The sequence below is a fragment of the Phaseolus vulgaris genome, chromosome 10 (genome assembly GCF_000499845.2).
Source record: "Phaseolus vulgaris cultivar G19833 chromosome 10, P. vulgaris v2.0, whole genome shotgun sequence".
NCBI lineage: Eukaryota > Viridiplantae > Streptophyta > Magnoliopsida > Fabales > Fabaceae > Phaseolus > Phaseolus vulgaris.
Genome location: NC_023750.2, coordinates 30,892,799 through 30,911,225, shown reverse-complemented (window position 1 = coordinate 30,911,225; position 18,427 = coordinate 30,892,799). Strand labels below are relative to the sequence as shown.

General features: G+C 28.2%; 1 protein-coding gene and 1 pseudogene across 1 annotated transcript; both read left to right on the top strand.

Annotated features, from left to right (window-relative positions):
• The first annotated feature begins 1,447 nt into the window (after nucleotides 1-1,447).
• Nucleotides 1,448-4,064, top strand: LOC137817896 (uncharacterized). The gene is made up of 11 exons (XM_068621121.1): nucleotides 1,448-1,606; nucleotides 1,701-1,881; nucleotides 2,036-2,132; nucleotides 2,205-2,326; nucleotides 2,409-2,413; nucleotides 2,774-2,880; nucleotides 3,119-3,239; nucleotides 3,324-3,503; nucleotides 3,605-3,682; nucleotides 3,758-3,922; nucleotides 4,023-4,064. The coding sequence occupies exons 1-11, from the start codon at nucleotides 1,448-1,450 to the stop codon at nucleotides 4,062-4,064; spliced, it is 1,257 nt and encodes a 418-aa protein (XP_068477222.1).
• A 1,267-nt stretch (nucleotides 4,065-5,331) lies between these two features.
• On the top strand, nucleotides 5,332-16,707 carry LOC137817895 (uncharacterized; annotated as a pseudogene).
• Nucleotides 16,708-18,427: the final 1,720 nt, after the last annotated feature.

Below are 18,427 nucleotides of genomic sequence, written 5' to 3'. Positions count from 1 at the left end.
ATCAAATACCATTAAATACATGAAGTTTTTAGTCATTTAGATTTTTTAACTCATGATTGTGGTTTTCCTGTACTCCTTTGATTGTTATTTCAGCTCCAAGTGAAGTTAATTTATTTTTGTTTGGGTTTGTTTTCTTAATAGTCAAGGTAGGATCACAGGTTTGTGGTTAACAATGAGGCCGAAAGGGAATAAAGGTTTCATCTTTTGTCTTTTTTCAGAGAAAGTGTTAAGAAAGTTTGTATTATAGATAGATTCAAGTCAAACATATCCCATTTGGTTCAAAACTTTTCTAAACTTTTAAGATCTGACACTCCCATTTTCATCCTAAATCCTTAATCTAACATGTTCCCACATAAAAATGAGGGGTACATAATAATAGTCAAATATTTTCATTCCTTGAAGTCATCTTTATCATCAAGGGGAATTGGTTTGTTCCTCCAAAACACAGCAAGAATACTCTCACCGAGCTGCATGAAACCATACTTTCAGTAAACTTAGATATGATTTTAAACCTTTACCCGCGTGCGTTGTATTGATTTTTTTGTTTCTATTACCTTCTTGGCTTAAGTCATTAATGTTGTTCTGTGCTCTTTGATCCAACCTTTTCTCTTCTTTGATTTCCTTTCCTTTTTCATGAATTTGTCAACCCCACAGCTACTTTCAGAGGTTTGTATCTTCATTTTCCTGTTTTGCTAAGTAAGTATTAAAAAGTTTTCATTTTCCTGATTTGGTTCTTTTGTTTTTATTACCTGATTATGTTAAGTCATTATCTCACTTTTTCTCCTCTTTCAGTTGTTTACGGTTTCAGTAATCTGTCAACGGCAGCGCTACTTTTATAGGTTTGTTTCTTGATTTTCATGTTTTCAAATTGATTCCCCAGTATATCAAGCACCAAGGAAAGATTTTTTCCTTCTTTCGTCCGCATGCAAAAGCAAGAGTCTATGGTTATATGAAATTGGTAAGATTTCTCTGTTAGGGTTTCCACTTTCTGTCTATCTGTGTATTATTTCAGAAATTTCAAACTAAGGGTTTTTTTTGTGCTAAACAAAAATCCTCTTTTTCAAATCTCCTTTGAAAACGTACCTAAAATTCCATTTCTTTGCAAAGTAGGGTTTTCTGATCATGCTAGCAATTTAAAAATTGTGTACTTTCAACCTTACTTTTCAAATTCAAACCACAATTTCATTAATCGCAATCCTTGAAGTTGAAATGTTTGCCCTTTTTACAGTTTCGATTTTTTATAGGCTTAATCTCTTATGTATGAAACCTGACATGCTTAACTTTGTTTTTGTCATTCATTGAAATTGTAAATTTGTTTTTTTGATATTTTTGAAAATAATTCCTTACCACCTCCTCAGTATATATAGATACGTATATCGGTATGTTTTGTGTTTCACATTGACCATTGCATTCTACATTTTCCTTTTACTCAAAGGTCACCCTTACAATGTCTGTGTCAAGACAAAATACAAATTCTGTGAAAGATGTTAATCCACAAAGTGAAAATTGGATCCTGATAGCAAGGGTTATACGTTTGTGGTTTGTTTCTGATTTCAAGAAAACAAAGTTTCCATTCTCCATGGAAATGGTCATACAAGACAAAGATGTAAAATACTTTATCATTTTCTTTCATATTTTTTTTTATTACAGTTTAATGTCATTTTTATTAATCATGCTTAATGTTTGTTGCTATCTTTCAGGGTGATAGAATTCATGTTTCCGTTAGAAGAACTCTAATTTATAAATTTCAAAATGATATTTTTGAGGATAAAGTTTATTCCTTCAATTTCTTTAGTGTGTCTACTAATTCAGGATCTTATCGCACTACCTGTCACCAATACAAAATCAATTTTCAGTTTGGAACCAAAGTAACCTCTATTGGTAATGATCTGGTCTCATGTCCAAAACCTCATTACACACCAATTTCTGTGTTAAAGGCGCCTGGATTTGATACGGACTACTTAGTCGGTTAGTAATATTCTTTTACTTCAACAAATTTCTTTGAACTTGTTTTTAAATGAATATGTTTTTACAGATGTTATTGGAATATTAACTGGTGTGGGAACTGAAAGAGAGCTTAATAGATCAGGGTCACCAACTAAGTTAAATGCCATTTCTATTGAAGCTGATGGGTAAGCTAATATTTTGTACCATAACTAATCCAAAATATTTGTTCTTACAATTGTAATTTTAATTTACAACAGCTACCGCATTGAGTGTACTTTATTTGGTAACTATGTTGATGAGCTCAATGCATTTCTGTCATCTGGAAAGCTGGAAAATATTGTCATCAGTGTGCATTTTGCTAAAGTCAAAATTTTCCAGGGTATGTCAAGTGTTGAATTTCTAACTTATTTATATTTTTTATTTTATTATTTTATTTACATTATATTTTAATTTTAATGTAGACAAGGTTTTTATACAAAATTGCTTGGAATGTACGAAAATAATATATAATGATAAGTCCAAAGATGCAACCGAACTCAAGAAAAGGTTAGTTTAATATATTATTTTTCGATAATTAAAATGTATCAACCTTTCTAACTACAACTTTTACATCTGTAGGATGATTGAAAGTACGGATTCTCCTACACAGGGACTCAGTCAATTGTGTCACTCTGGAAAACAGAATGTTGAGGATGAATTCATCACCTTCATTCATAGAAATACTATTCAAGGCCTGAAAGATTGCAAATAGGTATTACTAATGTTTTTTAACAGTTTATTGAAATCGATTATTAATATTTGAAGATCATTTTTTTTCTTTTTACAGGAAAGCACTTTTGTTATCTTAGCTACAATAAAACATATTGTGGCTGATGACGATTGGTGGTACACAGCTTGCTTATGCGGTAAAGCTGTTTACCCTGATTCCAAAATGTTTTTTTGTGAGAAATGTAACAAACATGTTATCAAAGTCCAACAAAGGTAGTGTTTGTACTTGCATGAATTTATTTTTAATTACATATTACATATTTCTTAATACTTATTACTTATTATATTATTATATTAATTATTTTTACTTATTTTAATTAATAATTTGTTAATAATTAACTATTAATTATTTTCGTTAAATTATAGATATAATTTGTAAACCTTTATGTATTTTATATTTCAGGTATAAGCTGAAGCTGCGAGTGATTGATGAAACGGATTCTACGACTTTCGTTCTATTTGACAGGGATGCCACTACACTGATCAATAAATCTTGCGCCGAATTATTTGAAAGTCATGATAAGGTAAATTATGGAACCATGCATTTGTTTATTTATGCATATAAGAAAAGGTTATTATATTAATTGATATTTTTTTTTAATATTTAGAACGATGATTCTGGTGTACTACCAAAAAACTTTGATCTTTTGATTGACAAAGCTGTGTTGTTTAAAGTTGGTTGTGTTAAAGATCAATCTCTTAGGTTTGATCAATCATTTCGTGTCAAAAAAGTTTGTATTGATGATAGTACTATACAAAGGTTTTGTGAAGGTCGTGTAGAAAATGTGGTATGTTTCCTAATTTGAGTGTATTCTTACTTACATTTTACCCTTAAATTGGTTATTTATACTGTTTTTGCTTAATTTAATTTACTTATCATTTTGTGAAGGAATTTCATTCTCAGAAGAAAAGACTGTGTACTATTAAAGATGTCCAACAGGATGAGTCTTCTGTACCACTTTCTCGGGTAATTATCATTTAAAGTATTAACTTAAAAAAGTGAATAATTTACTCTTACTAATATGTTTTGCTATCATCGCAGGAATTATTTAATAAATTCTCCACTGAAGCTGCTGAATTGCAATCTAAAACTATTGATTTAGGCAGTGATAGTGTGTTAGGTACTGCTACTGAATTTGTTGCTCCACGAGTTACAAGAGATTTTGCTTCACCTGCTCACACACCTGATGATGATATTCCGCTTAAGGTATTAAGGAAAAATATCAAGATCGAAAAGGGAGTACTATAATTTCATACTATTTCTCTAACGTTTTGTAACTTGAATGATCTATTTTCATGTATTGTAGGCTTTCTTTAATTTCTATGTAGAACATGTTATGATGTATTAGTACAATTCTATTTTTAAATCTCTTTATGTAATATTGTTAGTTTCATATGTTGACATTATCTTTGAGGTACGTACTGATTTTATAGTTCATTTTGAAGTTGTTATATTTTTGTTTTTTTTTTCAATGTTATGTCTACATTTTAATTTATTTAATGAGTTTGGTTTTGTGTAATTCATATTATTGCATACTTTTTGTAACTCTATTTTGTAACAATGGTTCTTTCATTAAATATCAGAATCGTAATGGTAAGTGCCTCAACTTTTACTTTTTCTTTAATTCATAAATTTATATAGAATTATATAATATTTTAATAATTATAATTTGTGTTTTTTTGTGAAGGTTATTGAAATATTGTTTTCCTTTCCCATGGAATTTTTTCCTTTATTACAAGTATTGTTTTCCTTTATTAGAGTTATTATTTTTTCGTCAATTCATTTTTTATACATAATATCTTAGTATGTGATAAAAAATAAATCTTTGTGTAATGATATGTTTGTCCTTACGAGAAAGATTTTTTTTAAAAAACAATTGCCCTTACACTCAACCTCTAAGGATTCAAATGGATATAGAGGATAACATTAACTACGTGTCAGAGAAATTAATGCGTCACTTCATTTTTTAATTTTTATTTTTGCATAAACTGTCTCTTCTATATCTTTTACACTTTTTTCAAAGTATTCATTTCATCTTCCAAGACTAATTTATTAAAAATTATGGATAGAAGTAATAATTACAGAAGTTAAAAATATTATATTTTAAATTCAATATGAAATTATATTTTCAATTTTAAATTTTAATTACAGGTATGTTATTTAATGTTAGACGTTAGGGTTTAAGTATTTAATTTAAATATATATATATATATATATATAATATGATATATTAATAATAATATATAACATATATAATATGTTATTTAATATGTTTAATATATTTTATATTATATTTATTTAATTGCTTTTTAAAGTTTTGTCTTTTCATATTTATTTTTCTTTACTTTAATATTATTTCATTATTAATTATGAATATTTTTTCTTAATTTATTTTACTATCATTATTGGATTTTAATTATTTTTTTAATTATTTAATTTAGTAACTGAAAAGACATGTTGCTTCAGAGGAAATTTAGCGTAGATTTGTGACTAAAAAGGTATGATTGCTATATATAAGTAACGTAGGGCTTTCTATTACTCACAAACCTATTGTTATTAGTCTTTTATACTTCTTCCCTACTTCCATTATCTTCATCTTTCTTTTTCTCATTGTCATGGCTGTCATTCCTGAAGAGATCGTAAAACTTTGTGGGAAAGGTTTATTTACAACAGTTAACATTCGTGGGGAGGTATGTTTTTGGTTCTGAAATTCCTTACTTTTCATAGTTTTTTCAGTTCTTTGAGTATTTTTATGGTTTTAAAATGGATAGAATGGACACGTGGATCGTGCATTCGCCATCGAGTTTGAAAATGAACTGGAGGAGGAATGGACCCTCAGCGACAGTCAAGGCAATATTCATATAGTATATTATAACAAAGATATACTTTGTCCCCAAATTGTGTATGGATGGTCCCGTCTGAGTGATTTTTATGGGTTTAAAGGTGACCACAATATATTGTTTCGTTACGTGGGTAATAACTCCTTCCATATAACTGTTTTTATAGGGGAGTTATGTGAAATAATTTTGACAAAATTTCTGAAGGAAGTTGAAGGGAGGTTGCCGCTCAACAATGGCCCATTTATACATTTTGGCTTAAAGTTGAGTTCAAAACAGGTCTTTGAAGGATATGCGGTAAGTTTACCATCATTTCTTTTTAAATGGATATTAATATATTCTATTTCTTTTATTAACTAATTATTAACTAATATTTTCGTTATTGTTTAAGGATCTGCCTTATCCTTTTTCTGAATATATTCGTAGAGGGAAGTTCAAGAAGGTTAATCTACATGGATGGCTACAAGTTGTTGAATGCACCATTTTCAAGTCCAGGTTTCCTTCCAGAAGCGTTACACTCTGTAGCGGGTGGAAACAATTTTGTCGTCATCATTCTATTCGTGAAGATGACAAAATTATATTTGAATGTAACAAGAAGCCCTCTTCTGATATCAGGGTTCTACTACTGAAGACGTGTCACTACAAAAGACTTAGTGCTTAGGATAATCAGTTATTGTTTTGAACTATATTAGTTTGTTTAAGTTAATTTATTTTTGCAAGTATTGCTTCTTTTTGTTGGGAAGTATCCAGTTTCCACTTTGAGGAAACAAGAACAGTTTATTTTGTTTACTCTTTATTTTTATTTCATTGTGGTTCTGTTTAATTAGCTCATCTTATTTCTTTGTATTTATTGTTTAGTGTTTCTTTCTTTTCAATATGTATATATATGCTTTTAATTTTTCATTTCTTATCTGACATATTAATAATGCGTTGGCATTTCTAAATATGCTCAATGCTATAAGAATTGCCAGTATATTAAAAAAATCATAAGCCTGTTTTAGATTTTGGAATGCATGCATATTAATTGGATTTTCTATACAATGTTTATGTTTATATTTTTTATTATTAATTATTAGTTTATTAGTTATTGCTATATTAACTATTTTTTTTAACTCGAAACCTTTTGATGTACATTTGTTTGTTTTTCTGTATTATTTTTCTAATTTTTAAAAAAATTTATGAATACTATTTCATTTTCAAAATATTTCTTATTTATTTCTGGAGGTGACTTCATAGTTCAATATGAATTTTCCTACAATCTGTTTCTATTGGAAGAAACACACATTTTTTTATTTACAAGGACTTGATTTGATATAATGTAATGAATTATACTTTTACTTGCAATAATTATTTTGGAGTATTTTTTTTCAGGTTCAACTTAACGAAAGAAGTTGGTCTTTAATACTTTATTTTTTATGTATATATATCTTATGGGAACATAGTATAAGAAATCGTTTTATTTAATTTAAATTAGTTTAAATTGTAATGTATTGTAATTTACAAGTCATTGTAAAATTATGTAATTTTAATGTTAATTTTTTGTGTATTATATTTAATTTAATTTAATTAAATTTAAACTTCTGAATTTCACTATTTCTATATTTCTATATTTATATATTCCTCACTTTCACAATTTTTATATTTAACCAGACTTATTATAATGTTAAAGTTCAATAAAAAACAGTTAAAATGTTAAATAGCATAAAAATATTATTAAGAAAAATAAAAAAATCCGAAGAAAGGAAATATATCTTATTTTAAAATTAAAAAAAAAAGTTGTATAAAGTATTATTTAAGAATTCGAGAACTTTCAAGTAATCATTAGTTCCACACTGACTACAAATTTCGAAGTTAAATTAAAAATTAAAAATAAAAACAAATTAAAATAAATATAATATTAGTGCAGATTCAAAATAACTTAATAACACAATTTTCAGTGTAAATCATTAACAAAATGACTGAAGAAGTTTCTGGAAAAGCACATAAAGTTGGTTCTCCTAATATTAGTTCAAACTCATTTGTCCCTTATCATCTTCATCTTCTTCGACATTCATAAGCCAACTGATATCTATTTTTTACATTTTAGAAACAACCTTTGTCTCAACATCTTCTTTTTGTTCATTATATTAGATATCAGATACCATATCTGCTCTCCATGGTGTACTATGTTTCTGCTTGGTTCTGGGAGATACAACTGAAACGCTGTAGAACGGAAAAGGTAATTAAAGCTTGGATTTTTTTCATTCCGACCATAAATATTAATTAAAGGTGCATGCATTTAAGACATAACAACTCTTTCTCTTCTTCTTTGATTTCCCAGTATAGAACTTGGTAAAAATAGGCACTGTAGAGGTATCCATGGAATGGAAAAGGTAATTAAAGTTTGGATCTTTTTTCATCCTAACCCTAAATATTGATTAAAGTTTCCATTTATAAATGTTTTAAGTTCACAGATTTAAGGTATATACATTTCATAAAAAAAATGTGCTTATAATAATTATTTTAAGTTCTGTTTTAGTGAAATTAGTAAATACAAAATGAGAATATCTGTTTTAGTCACTTTTTTTTAGCGGTATACATATACTACATGTTCTTGCATGCTGTGTATTATTTCAGATATATCCAATGGAAGGATTCCTTTTTTTTGTTAAACAAAAAAGCTGTTCTAGAATGGTGCAAAAGAAAGTTAGCCAAAGTTCCTTTTTTTTGTTTAATAGGGTTGTCAGATCAGGGTATATTGATGTACTTTATGTTTCTGTTTTTGGAGGTTGCTTCGTTCTTTTGTGTTTTAAGAGATGATTGTTCCTAGATAATGTCCGTCCAGATATATTACTATATTTATTATTTACTATATATATTATTATATATACAATCTGATAAATTTATTCCCTGCAGGTTTCCTTTTTCAAAAGTCAACCAACAATTCATTAATGAGAATGCTTAAAGTAGAACGTTGTTCTTTTGCACTGGAATAAGAATTTGTTTTCATATCTTAAAAGTTAAGTTCCCCTTTTTCACAACAACTTCTACACATGCATTGCATGACCTTTCTTCATCGAACATTGATACTACCTAAATTTTTAAATTTTTTATTGTTCTTACATTTCGAAGTTTGATTGTTTATTATGCAAAATATAGAAAAATTGTGCAAGTGTTATCCCTTTTGAAAGGTAAATTTTTGGTTTAACATTTTTAAGTATTAAATATAATTATTATATAATTATATAAATAGATATGATTATTATATAAAAAATATTACACATTTTTTTTCAATATTTTAATATTTAATTAATAAATTTATTATGTCAAAGTAATAACATAAAAGGGAGTCCCGTGCGTGACCATATACCGTCAAAATTGGCGCCAAAACAAACAGCCAAAACAAAGCTACTGTGAACAATATATTTTACATACTTACTCCTGAAAACAGTACATACTTTTATGGCTGAAAATATTTGTTCTTACTACAATACTCCCTGAAGTTCAGTCATTCAACTTTCAATAGTTATGGAGAAACTGAAGCAAAATATTAATAGAAGAAATAGCATTGTTAGCCTTTCTCAAACAAATTCTAATGCATCAGGTATAGCAACTACAATGTATATTTATATTTTTTAAGTGTCATATATACATACATATAGATATAGATATATATTTCAAAATTATTTTCAGAAAACAATTTCATAGTCTATTATGATCTATATATAATCAACTGCCACGCCAATTTATGGTAAAAATATATATAAAAATAAATGGTATGTTATAGTTCTTAATAGATTTATTGTTTGTTTATGATTTGACCTATTTTTTTAAATGATTTTTATTTTCCAAAGAATCAAAATCCAAACACAACATGCATATCTGAATCCCGCAATGGTAAGCATAAGTTTAAGTATATTGTTTACTTCAAAGTACTCTATGTTATTTATTTATCATTTTCACTGTAATTTTTTTTTTAGTGCTCGCAGCTGATAATGGAAAATATGCCAGAAGAAAAAGAAAAAATATATTGTATGAATTGCGAAGAGAGAATGTCAAAACAACAGGTAGTCAACATAATTACCTTTTTTTTATCATTAATAATACTAAATGTCAAAATTTATCCATGTATTTTTATTTTGAAACAAGTTAATCCAAATGCAATACACTTAACTCATAATTCTATGAACTTAATTTTTCTGGTATCTAATTTTTTATTATATATATTTAAAAATTAGGTTCATAAAAGAAGTTAATAATCACTTATGATGTAAGAGTGAATCAACTCTCAACACAATTTATGGTAAAAATATATAAAAAATAGATTGTATGTTATAGTTTTTAACAGCTTATTATTTTACATGGGTTTTATTCTCCAGAGAATCAAAATCCAAACACAACATGCATATCTGATTCCAACAATGGTAAGTATAACTTTAAGAATATTCTTTACTTTCAAAGTACTTTATCCTATTTATATATGATTTTCGTTGTAATTTTTTTTTATTTTAGTTCTCGATGCTGATAATGGAAAATATAACAGAAGAAAAAGAAGAAATATATTATATGAACTGCGCAGCAAAAAAGTTAAAACAACATGTAGTGAAACCTAAATACCTTATTTTTATATATATTTAGATTTAAATTTAGATTTAAAATATAATTTACTTTATTTGTCATCCCTTTACCTTATTTATCACCAATTCTGACTTATTGTTGTAGGTGGAAGTACTCCTAACTCATGTGAAGATCTTGGTTCTCCAACATCAGAAATTATGATAACAAATATCCCAGTTTATGAGAAGTTTACTCCCAACAATCAATTAATGCATTCATCAACCAAAGTATTGTCATCAATGAGTACTGTTAGTAATGTAGAATTGCTTCAAGGTTAGTGAAAACGTATTATAAATTTTATTCATTACAGTTTAAACTAATACTACATCAATAAACATTTGACTTTTTATATATACTGTTTTTGTGGAATCATTTTTTTTATATTAATCAGATGTTGCCAAATCTGCAAAGGTAGAACGGAGAAACTTCATTTATGGTCAGCGAGAAAAGGTTGATCCAACAAGAGGTAATAACAATGACATTTTATTTCATTTAACTCTCGCAATATCTCATTCAATGAAATTTGTAATTATATTACTAAAGTCAAATCTTATGCCTAATTTATTTTTTTGTAGGTCAAACTATTGTGAACTCAAGTAAGAAATTTTTGTGTCAAACTTCTCAAAATACAAGCATAAATGATTCTATCTGTGCAAAACTTACTCCTGACAATGAATTCAACACCATGCATTCAATTCCAAAAGTATTATCGTCAATGAGTACAGTTAGTAATGAAGAATTTGGGCTTACAGTGCAACTTCATGGTTAGTTCTAATGGATCATTCAATTGTTTTCATTACAATTATAGTATTATTACAAATATACAGACAGTTTAGATTTATTAAGTATAGTACTAATTTATGTTTTACTATATTTTTTCTAAATCAGCTGAAATCATTAAGTATTAATAATTATCATATATATATATATGGTTCAAACACACTCAAATGCTAAAGTTCTTCAAATCATTTTTCTAAGATTAAGTTTAATGTAAAATAATTTATAAGTTCTTATATACTGATGTTAATTGATTTATCTTATTCGATCACTCATTGAAAGTTTTTGTTGTAGGTCAAAGTACTCTTAAATCAAGTCAGGATTTTGCTTCTCAGACATTTGGAATTACAGGCTCAAATTTCCTTTCTTCTCATCAGCTTACTCCTAAAAATCACTTAAACATGATGAATTCTACTACCAAAGCAATGTCATCAATGCAAACAATTACTCATGGAGACATTACCCTCACTCAACTTCCTCATCGTTAGTTTACGATCAATGATTCGTTATATTTGATTACAATATCTAGCAATGGCACATTATAATTTTATTTCTTTATTTTTTGAAAAAAAAAATCTTTGATTTTGTGCACATTTTGGTAAAGCTGCAAAACGGTGATCAAGCTAGAGGTAGTAGAAATATAGACTGAATGAAAATTCATTTAATGAAAAACACTTTTTTAACCAAAATCATTGTGTTTTGCAATTAGTGACCCCTAAGAGTCATGTGAACGTGATGGATGCAACTTCTCAATCATTGTCATGTTTACAAACAATTTGTACTACCCCTAAATTTCAAGGTTAGTTCAGGAAACCAATGTAAATGATTTTTCGTTGATCTTTTTTGTCAATTAAATTTCAAAATCATACTCATGTTTTAGTACTAATTAATTGTTGCTTTGGAACATATTTTCTCCAGGTAATTCAGTTGCAGGGAGTTTAGGGTATGTATTTAGTAACACACTAAACTTACATAACAAGTCTGATACACACAGTGTTGAAATCATTGAATCAGTGACTCAGAGATTGAATTTTGACGAAGATATCCAAAATGAAGAAAATAATGGTACTAAAAATTGTTAATTTATAATTCTTTTTTTTTAATTTTGTAACAACCACTTTCTTTTATTATTTTTTGTTTCAGATGACACCAGACAAGTTTATAGTTCTGAATTATATTCAAAAGCTGAAAATGAAGGTGCATATCTTTAACTATAACTTCTTCACTTCTTCATGAAACTAAATCAATTTATATCAGAAAAGTAATAGATCACCTTTCTTAATTTTCTGAAAATAGCTACTGTTGAATTTGGACAACCTACTATTCAATGTGAATACTGCTTGGACGAGGTTTGGTATGAAGAAAGATCTCAGAAATCTAAGATTTATGTTAAGGTTGATTTTTCTATTTGTTGTCAAAAGGGAAAAGTACAACTCCCTTTCTTACAAGAACCTCCTAAATTGCTATTAGATTTATTAAATGGGAAAGATAGTCGAAGTCAACACTATCTACAAAATATTAGAAGTTACAATAGTATGTTTTCATTTACTTCAATTGGAGGGAATATTCACTCTTCGATAAATGATGGATCTGGCCCTCCTCAATTTATTCTGCATGGACAAAACTATCATAGGATTGGAAGCTTGCTCCCCAATAGTGGATCATCTCCTAAGTTTGCACAACTTTACATATATGACACTCAAAATGAAGTGTCAAATAGATTATCTCACTTTGGGTATGTGTTATTTTTAGTTACTTTAATTACTTACTTTCTATTTACTGGATTAATTCAAAGATCATTTTTAATGATATATTTTTAAAAATTGCATGTAGGTCAAAAGTGAAAAATGTGAAGTTTGACAAATCCTTGATTGAAGATCTTACCAAGATGATTGATGACAACAATGTTTTGGCAAAAACTTTTAGAAGAGTAAGATAATTTCTACATGATGATGTAAATTCAGATTTTGCATTGAGGTTATTTAGACACCGATGCAAAGATCCAAGAGTGTACAATACCCCTACAACAGATGAGATAGTTGCATTAATTGTGGGTGATATGAGCAACATGGAAGTAGGGCGAGATATCATAGTGAAAAAATATTCAGGACAAATGTATAGACTCCATGAAACACATACATCCTTTATTCCATTACAATATCCATTAATATTCCCCTTTGGAGAGGATGGGTATCAAGAACAGATTCCAATACGGAATTCTGGAAGTAACAGCAGAGAACGTAAGAGAAGTCGTATTTCATTAAGGGAATTTATTGCATTTAGAATTCAAGAAAGAAATGTGGAGTTTGGGAATATAGTCCATTCACGTCGATTATTTCAACAATTTTTGGTTGATGCATATACAATGGTTGAAGCTCAAAGATTGTCTTTTATAAGGCTAAACCAAAAAACAATCCGTTGTGATATTTTGCAAGGCGTACAAGAAGCAATGAATCGAGGAGAAACAAATTCTTCTGCAATTGGAAAGCGGATAGTTTTACCTTCATCTTTTACAGGAGGAATGAGATATATGTTCAACAATTGCCAAGATGCTATGGCCATTTGCAAAACATTTGGATATCCAGATTTATTTATCACTATTACCTGCAACGTAAATTGGTCAGAAATACGTGACTTTGTTACCTCAAAAGGATTAACTGCTGCTGATAGGCCAGACATTGTTTGTACAGTTTTCAAGATGAAATTAGATCAAATGATGATTGACTTCAAAAAAATGACTATTTTGGCAAAGTTAATGCAGGTAATCCACATTAACCCATATTTAACAGTTTGTTTGCTATATTATTATGTATTACATTTTGAAGATTTTTTTTCATATTCTTTCAAGTATGTACACTGTGGAATTTCAAAAAAGGGGTTTACCTCATGCCCACATACTACTGTGGTTGGATGGAGAGAATAAGTTAAGAAATCCAACAGATATTGATGGAGTCATTTCTGCAGAATTACCCAATGCATTTTTATATCCTAAACTGTCAAAGGCAGTGACAACCTACATGATACATGGCCCTTGCGGGGTAAGTCGAATAAGTTCACCTTGCATGATTAATGGTAGATGTTCAAAATTTTACCCAAAGAAATTTAAACTGTTGACTACTATTGATGAGGATGGATATGCATGTTATAAACGTCAAGATAATGGAACATTCATTCTTAAAAATGGAATTAAGTTGGACAATAGAAATGTTGTGCCATATAGCCCTTTGCTACTACTGAGGTATCAAGCCCATGTTAACACAGAATATTGCAACAAATCAAATTCAATCAAGTATTTGTTTAAATATGTGAACAAGGGTCTAGATAAAGCCAATTTGAAAATTACTACTGCAGATAAAGACTCTACAGAGACCCCAGTTATTGATGAAATTAAATAGTATTATGATTGTAGATACATATCTCCATGTGAAGCTGTGTGGAGAATATTTGCCTTTGATATCCATCATAGATGGCCTCCAGTTCAACGATTAACTTTTCATCTATTGTACGAGCAACCAATTGTTTTTAAAGACAATGAAGACATTGATGAAATATTGAACTTCAATCAACATAAAACAACAATGTTTTTAGCTTGGTTTGAAGCTAATAAAATTTATCCACTGGGAAAAAATTTGACTTACTGTGAATACCCTAGATATTTTGTTTGGATGGCAGACAGAAGAGAGTGGAAGCCAAGAAAAAATGGTGTTAGTATTGGAAGGTTAACATATATTCCTGCAGGGTCAGGGGAATTATATTATCTGAGGTTATTGTTGAATTATCAAAAGGGTTGCTGTAACTATGATAATATCAAAACTGTTAATGGTTTCATTCACAAAACATATAAAGAGGCATGCTATGCAATGGGGCTATTGGCAGATGATAAAGAGTTTATTGATGCAATTATAGAGTGCAGTGTCCTTGCTTCAGGAAATCAGTTGAGAAGACTCTTTGTTACCCTTTTAATGATGAATACTATGTGTAGACCAAATGAAGTGTGGAACAAAACATGGAAGTTGTTATTAGATGATATTTTATACCAAAAAAGAAAGGAGTTTGTCCTACCAGGTATAATTTTATTATTTTATTTGAAATTTATAATTTATAATTTATAATTTTATAATTGCTATATGACATATAATTTCTTTCCTAGGTCTTAGAATTGAAGATGCTCAAATTCAAAACATTTCAAATGGTAAGTGTTTGAAAGATTTTCCAAGTCTGCCAGAACCTATTCATTCTGATTCCTTTATTTATCAAAATAGATTCATTATTGATGAATTGAATTATGACAAAATAGAAATGTCTGAAATGCATTGTTCTCTTTTTCAAACTCTTACTCCTGAGCAAGTGGAAGTTTATGAGAATATAATGACAGCAGTCCTGTCAGACCTTGGTGGTTTTTTTTTCTTATATGGTTATGGGGGAACTGGAAAAACTTTCATGTGAAAAACTTTGTCCACTGGTCTTAGATCAAAAGGGTTTATTGTTTTAAATGTAGCTTCTAGCGGTATAGCTTCTTTGTTACTTCCAGAAGGAAAAACAGCTCATTCTACCTTTTGCATTCCTTTTGTAATAAATGAAGAGTCAACATGCAATATTCCTCAAGGAAGTCTTAGGGCCAAATTGTTGATCAAAACGAAATTAATTATATGGGATGAAGCCCCAATGATTAATAGGTTATGTTTTGAAGCCCTAGATAGAACTTTAAGGGATGTCATGAGAGCTGTAAGTGAAGAAAATGCTCTTAAACCTTTTGGTGGTAAAGTAATTGTATTGGGAGGAGACTTTCGTCAGATATTACCTGTTGTAAAAAATGGATCAAAGTATGACATTGTGAAGGCAACAGTAAATTACTCTAACTTATGGAAACATTGCAAAATCTTAAAACTTACAGAGGATATGAGATTAAAGAGTGATACATCAATTCAAAGTAAAACAGAAATAAAAGAGTTTGCTGATTGGATACTTCACATTGGAGATGGAGATATGGAGTTAAATGAGTTGGGACAAGGAATGATTGAAATACCGGAAGAGAATTTAATTTTAGATGTTGAACAACCTTTACTGCAGTTGATTGAGTTTGTTTATCCCTCCTACATAAACAATGTGACATCTGATGATTCTTTTGATGATGGTGCAATATTATGTCCAACAAAAGAATGTGTGGATCAAGTGAATGAATTCATTTTATCATTAATACCAGGATCTGAAGTTACTTATTTAAGTTCAGACAGTCCTTGCGAATGTGAAGAACAAGAAAATGCTCAAGCTGAGTGGTTTACAACTGAATTTTTAAATGAGATCAAATGCTCTGGAATTCCCAATCACTGTGTTAAATTAAAAGTTGGAGTTCCAATAATGCTTCTAAGAAATATTGATCAAGCCAATGGACTTTGCAATGGAACAAGATTACATGTAACTCACTTGGGGAAAAATGTTATTGGTGCCAAAGTTATTACTGGGAAAAATATAGGTGATCAAATATTTATTCCGAGAATGAACTTGAATCCTTCGGAAACAGGTTTGCCATTTATGTTTCAAAGAAGGCAATTTCCAATATCTTTGTGTTTTGCCATGACAATAAATAAAAGTCAAGGTCAAACTCTGAATAAAATTGGTCTATATCTATCCCATCCAGTCTTTACACACGGACAATTATATGTTGCTCTTTCAAGAGTAAAATCTAAGAAAGGGTTGAAGATATTGATTTTGGATGATAATGGTATTCCCACAAATTTCACTACTAACGTGGTTTACAAAGAAATATTCGAAAATGTTTGAAGTATTAACTTACAACGTTACATATGAGGTATGAAATTTCTTTAATTATTTGAAATATATTTTTATTTATCATATATTTTTTTGTAATATATGAACAACAATTTAAGAACTGATATACACTATCTCTTATAGGTTTTGATCAATGCTTTTGTTTGACACAAATATTCATGGTCATCTTGAAAGTATGGTACGTATCTTTTATTTTGACATATCTTTGTCAAGGTTGGTTAATTTAATTAATGTTTTACAGGAATTACTTATAAGAAGTAACAGTTTTGTAAAATTAAAGTTCAGAAATGATGAATCTCTAAAGCACTTGATGAGGTATGTTTACTTAAATTATTAATTTACATAATTTATTATTACTATTACAAATTTCGTGTATCTATTTGTGTACTTAATCTTTTATTCAGGCTCTTGAAAGGCAATGTGAAATTCTTGATTTATGGAGTCAAATTCTATTGAGGGTTGCGTACTGGATGATCATATCTCATTCAAGATATTAAGGACAAATATCAACATTGATTCAAAAGGAAGTAATTTTAATGAAGAAATTTGATGTAGTATTAGCACTGCTTGGACAGTTTTACAGTCTATTCGTTACTCTCTGCATATTATTTAATTTATATTCACACAATATTTTGATGATTTGTAGAATTACTCTTTCACATTTCTTTGTATAATGTTTTGGTTTCATCACAGGACACAATGTTTCAGGTACTCTTAATATTAGAGTTAAAACAATTTCTTAAATTTCAATACGTTTATATATTATATATATAAATTTTTATTATTATCTTATTTTAATCAGTATTTTTTTTATAACTGATATAATAAATTTTTATCTTAAATATTTCAGGTGAGTTATTTGTTTCAAGAACCTTTACAGGTATTGTCATCATTTTTGTGTACATTTTAACAGTTTGTTTTATTAGTAATAACTATGTGTTTTATTAATTTTTAGCGTTTTTACTATTTGGACAGTTTTAATTTCTTTGTGTAATGTGTTGGTTTAATCATTGGACAAATTTGTTAGAGTAATTACGTTACTTTAAACAAATTTTTATTTATAACTGATATAATAATATAATAAAATATTTTTCTGAAAAATTTATGTAACATTGTTTATCTTTAGAAACTTTACAGATATGTCAATTACATTATAGTTATTCTTCAAATACATGTACTAAATTGAATAATTAATTATTATTTAAATGGTTGATAAATTGAATATAATATTGTTACGACAAATTGCATGCTATGTCTAACAATGATTTGTTATTTAATCATGCTCTGTTTTTATTACTTATAACTTATACCTTAAATGATTATATAAGTTACTGTGCTCATATCATATCAACATTATGGTCAACAAGATAAAAGGTAGATCATTTCTTATTTTCAAGCCTTTTGTGTATTGATACATGGTTGCATTAAATAGGTATCAGAATAATTAAGTCAATAATTTATTTTATTCTTTTTGAGATAGAGTGTGCCCTTTTTATTTTCCTGATACACTTTTTTCGAAATTTAATTGCTTTTTCCTATGCAGAGTTGATGAAGCAGGTAATCATTTCATCCCAATTTCCAAATTTTAGGATTTCAAAATTTATTTTTTTACACAATCATTTATTTTAAACATTATTTAAATTTTAACCGTTGGATTTACATGCTTATTATTATTATTATTTATGTCAAATAATTATATGTTGTGAGAATT